Source organism: Miscanthus floridulus, chromosome 15 (genome assembly GCF_019320115.1).
Source record: "Miscanthus floridulus cultivar M001 chromosome 15, ASM1932011v1, whole genome shotgun sequence".
Lineage (NCBI taxonomy): Eukaryota > Viridiplantae > Streptophyta > Magnoliopsida > Poales > Poaceae > Miscanthus > Miscanthus floridulus.
Genome location: NC_089594.1, coordinates 84,944,518 through 84,950,087, shown reverse-complemented (window position 1 = coordinate 84,950,087; position 5,570 = coordinate 84,944,518). Strand labels below are relative to the sequence as shown.

Here is a 5,570-nt window from a genome sequence, read left to right as displayed (position 1 = left end):
CCTCTGCGGATGCTTTGCCGCTGGGGGCGTCGTCGTTTCTTCCCCAGCGGATACTTGGTCGTCGGTGGAATCCTTGGCGAATGCTTTGCCGCCGTTGTCTCTTCGGTCCCCTCTTTGGTAGATGCTTTGCTATCAAGAGCGTGTGGGCACACTTCTTGGCGGATACTTGGCCACCTTGGTCACTTGGTCTTCGTTGGCGGATGCTTTCCTGCCGTTGTTGCTGGTTATTCATGTGCCTTTTGTGTGTGTGGATGCTTTGCCACTATGGCTTTGTCTAGCTTGTAAGCAACCTTTGCGTTGATTACTTTGGTTTCAGGCTCAGTTGTAGGTCTCGGGTGTTGAGGGCAGTCGCTCTTTCTTTTCTTCTTTTTTTGTTCCTATGTTTATTCCAGGTCACTCACCACTAGCTTGGTGGTTTGTAATCTGTGTTATGAGGATTCTCTCATAGCTACGTCGTGTAATTCACTCATCTTAATGAAAAATGCGAAAAAAAAAATGTTCATAAAACTTGTATCGAGACTGGTCTTGCTAACTCCTCCCCTCGAGTGCACTCGCTGCCGCTACAACCGGTGCAACAAGCTAGCGCAGCATAAGAAAGGAAATTAAAAAAGAAGAAGAGGATGTGACATGTCACATGTGAAACGAAAATCCGGTTCCTCGGAAAAAAGTAAAGGCAGCTACTTGTTGGCGCGAATGTCTTCAACTGAATCAATGCTGTACACACCGAGCCTTCTAGCTAGTCGGACATATTGAATTGCTCAAAAAAAGAAAGTTGGATACATTGAACAACCTTCAATTGGAAATGAATTCCATGCAAAAGTCGTTATACAGATCGAAGAACACTGCATGGCAGCCGGCGCACACAACATCGATCACGCATGCATGATCGCCTTATTTATCAGGATACGTATATATACGTACTGTAGGTAGCAACAACATGCAGTAATTAAGTCACAAGTAGTACTAGTTCTTAAACATATCTGAGATTAATCTGACACAATATAAGGGGCTCGATCTCTAGTACGAACACACACTGTTCCTGTATATATATGCTGCATGCATCGAGGAGATCCATGAGCAGCTACCTAGCACGTACTCGATCGATCGATCAGCAGGTGGCGGTGCACTTGGCCTTGCAGTCGACGGTGCAGGATCCGCCGCCGCCTCCGGCGCCGTAGCCGTTGCCGGAGCGGCTGTAGGACGAGAAGCACCTCTTGGGGCACGCCACCTTCTTGCCGTAGCAGGGCCCCTTCTCCTGGCACAGCACCGTCGGCACCTCCACGCCGCCGTGCGCGTACCCGCCGCCGCCGCCTGAGCCGCCGTACCCCGCGCCCCACCCGCCTCCTCCTCCGCCGCCGCCGAAGCCGAACCCTCCGGCCGGGACGCCGACGCCTTGTCCGTAGCCCGGCCCGCCGTAGAATCCGCCTCCGTTGCCCGCCGTGCCGCCGACGCCCGGAACGGCGCCGTAGCCGTAGTAGTTGGGATCTGGATTGCTGTTTCGGCCCGCGGCGGCGGCTGGCGATGGGAGCGGGTTGGCGGGGTCGAGGTCGCGCGCGGCGGAGGCCACGGAGGCAGCGGCCGCCGCCGCCAAGAGGATCGCGAGGAGGAGCGGGGCGCGGGCGCGGTGGTGGTGATGCGCGGCCATGATGGTGATGAAGCGAAGCCTGGTGGAGTGAGTGCCGATGGGCGTGTCGTGCGTGTGTATATATGCACACTTTCTTGACACTTGGCGCGAGTGCGATGGCGACGCGGTGGCTAAGCAGAGGTGTCAGTCAGCTGGGTATGTAGCTCTTCGGGCTCCGGCAGTGGAGAGTGGAGTATATATTTTTACTATGCATGTGCATGTGCATACACCGGGGCCTGCATATGCAGGCCAGCTGATGTTGTCACCAGCTGACCAGCATTATCTGCATCATCAGACTGATGAATTGAACAAGCCAACGGCAGCGATGGCCCCTCTGTGTGTGTGTGTGTGAGATTCAGGACCATGCATTGGCAGAAAAGAAGAGATGATGATGAAGAAGGCCCGCCACCGCCAGGAGCACAAGCAACAGCTACAAGTACATACAGTGGTAGTAATGTAGCAAAGCCTGTTGTGGCTTTTCACACTAAGCACCTTTTTTTTCCCTGCTTTGTGTTCATTCATTTATTCTGACGGCCGGCCGAATCGACGGCAGACTTCACTTGCATGCACAACTTTTGGCCATGCAAATAGGCAGGCCCCAAGGTGGTCAGGACTCAGAGTAAGGGCCTGTTTAGTTCCCAAAAATTTTTGCGCAGTATCCATCACATCAAATCTTGCGGTACATGCATGAAGTACTAAATGTAGACGAAAAAAAAACTAATTACACAGTTGGGTGAGAAATCACGAGACGAAACTTTCGAACATAATTAGTCCATAATTAGACACTAATTGCTAAATAAAAACGAAAACTGCTACAGTAGCCAAAACCCAAAAAATTTTGCATCTAAACACGCCCTAAGTTCCATCCGAGTTCTCACTGAAGGTGCTTGCTGGTAGTGTGTCCTTCCTTCTCTGGCCGCAGTGATTTTAATCTTGTCATCTGCAATGATCTCTTATCATGTTCTTGGCATGCATGCATTTCGGATGGATGGCATGCGACAGGGGGAGGGGCCGGCCGGAGCAGCAAACTGCAGTACGGGTGTCTTGTTCTCGCGGCTAAAGTATACTCCCTATCATTCCGAATATTTATATTAATTTAGAGTATTAAATATAGATCAATTACAAAACTAATTGCACAGTTTAAAACTAATTAATGGGACGAATCTACTAAGCCTAACTAGCTCATGATTCGACAACGTCGCGCTACAGTAATCATATGCTAATCATGAATTAATTATGTTTAATAGATTCGTCTCGTTAATTAGCCACGGCTTCTACAATTAATTTAATAATAATTAGCTTATGTTTAGTTCTTTTAGTTAGTATTGGAACGTGACAAAGAATAACCTTTAGCGCCTGATTTACGTTGGCCTTGTTCGGCTGGCTTTAAGCCGGCCGGCTGGCTGGTTCTGCCACTCACGAAAGCACTGTTCATATCCTGACAGAACAGTATTTTTCTCTTACGATAATCAAGCGAAACAATATTTTTCATTCCTGTCGAACAGCCCTCGCCGGCCGCAGCTAGCTGCCATGCTCGCTCCACCGGTCCACTGTCTAGCTAGTAGTAGTACTAGGATAGGATAGGATAGGATTACAGCTAGAGGGCCATCGTACTACTGTTTTGTATTGGACTCTGGACTATGAAACAAAAAAGCGGACCTCCACTTGACCCTCCCTCTGGCAGAAGGTGTGCCTGCAAACTCGTCGACACTCACATTTTCGTCTACTCTACGTACAAAAGTCTTGCTCGAGGTGACCACGACAACGACATCACCCGCCGCCGCTGGGTTCTTCTTCTTCCTCCTCTTCCACGCGCGTCCATCCAACATAGGCGAGACGTGTCAGTGTGAGTGTGACCATTACCTGACTCTGAAAAAAAATAAGAAGCTGTGGCCGCCGACCATTTAGGGCTTGTTTGGAACGCAGGAATAAAAACACGGAAATAGAAAAAAACGTAGGAATAGGGTGAGTGTGTAGTGGTAAAACAGAGGAAAGAAAAAACACGAAAAATAACTAAAAGAGGTGTTTGGAATGCATGAATCCATAACACAGAAAAAACGCAGAAAGTAACATGTTAATTGCTTCACAGCCAGTACCTTTCTATATTTTAATGTATTTTTTATTTGGAAGTACTATGTTCTTCTCTCTTTATTGCCGGTTGCACAGCGACGCCTCTCTGTCTCACTGTCTCCCACCCTCATCCTCTCTCTCTTCATCGTGTGCTTGCCTCGGCCATCAACGAAAAACTTTGGATTGCAGTGGATGTTTTTATTCCTGTGTTTTGTGTAGGAAAGCAAAACTTTCCTCCAGAACGGGAGGATCCTTTCCTTCAATCCAAACATCCCATGACGTCAGCGAAATGGAGGAAGAGCAATCCTTTAAAATTCCGGTGAAAAAACTCCATTCCAAACAAGGCCTTACACATTGTGGACTTCCGTGGACCAATGCATACATGCTTTGTTGCAGCACGGTGGCGATCGACTGCTTGCTTGTCAACTCCATCGACCACCGCTACCAGCACCAGCAGCAACAACAACAACAAGATGCATGGTTTGATCTAATTTGTTGAACACATTGGCTCTTTTTTTCCCCTTTCCTTCCATCACAAAGAAAATTACAAGAAACAAGCTAATAAGGCAGAGAGATCGAGGCTGAATAAACTCAAAGTTGGCATTGCAAATATCTCTAAACGTGGTGACTTAGCTACAGTGCCTTTTCGGTTTCCTCTCACAGATCACTATTCACATCCCGGCCTGTCCGTCCGATCGTCCCTGCGGCCTCTGGATGCCCTCCACGCCCGCCCGCGACCACCACAGCGGCCATCCAGATCGCGGAGGCGGAGCCCCCGCCTCCCGGCATGGCGCGCTGCGGGCGATGCCCGACGGTGGCCGCGGGCGCGGCGCTGCAACGCTGCCGTGTGCAAGGACGGCCGCCGCCCCGTTCCCCGTCCAGCGCCGACCTCGCAGCTTCCTCGCGTCCACCTCGGGCGCTCAGGCACCTACGCCGCCGCCCCGCCTTGCCCTAGGGCAGCCTGGCCTGGTCCGCGCCGCCTCTTCCGCATGCCCTAGGGTTCGCACGCCGTCGCACCTGACCCGGTGCTGCCCCACCATCGCGCCTGGCACAAGGGCACCTGCGCGGGCGCCGCGGGTCTCCCCGCCGCCGCAAGGAAGCCCGCGCGAGCGAGCACCTCCCCAAGCGACGAGCTAAACTGCCATTTCCTCTCTCATGCGCTTCGATCTCCTACCATACATGCCACTCAATGTCTTCTCCTTCATATCTGACCAGCGTGAAGACCCCATCTGCTGTTTGCTTTCCTCTTGGTGTTCTATGCCCTTGAAGTGTTTGATGAAATGCCCAAAACGGCTCTGCTTGCTAATTTTGCACCAATTCGGCGCCTTCCATTCCAGCCATCTACCTATTCCTCTCTGTTGCTTATGTATAACTTAACAAGTTTTAGCTTTGCAGCTTGACAGGCTTGGTGTACAGCTGGATACTCACACAAACTTTATGCAGACGTCTTTGTTGAATGGAAATCCTCCCCCGGCCTGATGTGCTCACATTTTTTCTCCTTCCAAGTTTCACCAGGTTCTGTTAATTTAAGGTACCTGAACAAATGCTTAAGCTCTAAAATATGAACGACCGCTGTTTCATGATCTGCAGTTTTAGTTCAGTGTCTCAAGTATGTTGATATTTTCTTTTGTTAATCACATCTTCAGTTGTCACCGCCAAGATCAATCGTGTACGATGCTGGACTACTGTGAGGTGCGATAGATACTGCAACTGCAACACTTTCTTGCCTTCCTCTCATTCTCATGACGGTATATGGTGCCATAGGTCATCTGTAAATTTGTATTGATTTCAGAAAAATGTCGTGAAGTAGTCCATGCAGATCAAAGGTAACTGAATAACTGCCCTGAGCTGTCCTTAGTCCTATGCTATTTAGTTA

The 5,570-nt window shown here is 49.9% G+C and overlaps 1 protein-coding gene across 1 annotated transcript; it reads right to left on the bottom strand.

Moving 5' to 3' along the window:
- Positions 1–763: 763 nt before the first annotated feature.
- On the bottom strand, positions 764–1,668 carry LOC136509200 (glycine-rich protein HC1-like). The gene has a single exon (XM_066504027.1). The coding sequence runs from the start codon at positions 1,643–1,645 to the stop codon at positions 1,109–1,111; it is 537 nt and encodes a 178-aa protein (XP_066360124.1). The 5' UTR covers positions 1,646–1,668; the 3' UTR covers positions 764–1,108.
- Positions 1,669–5,570: the final 3,902 nt, after the last annotated feature.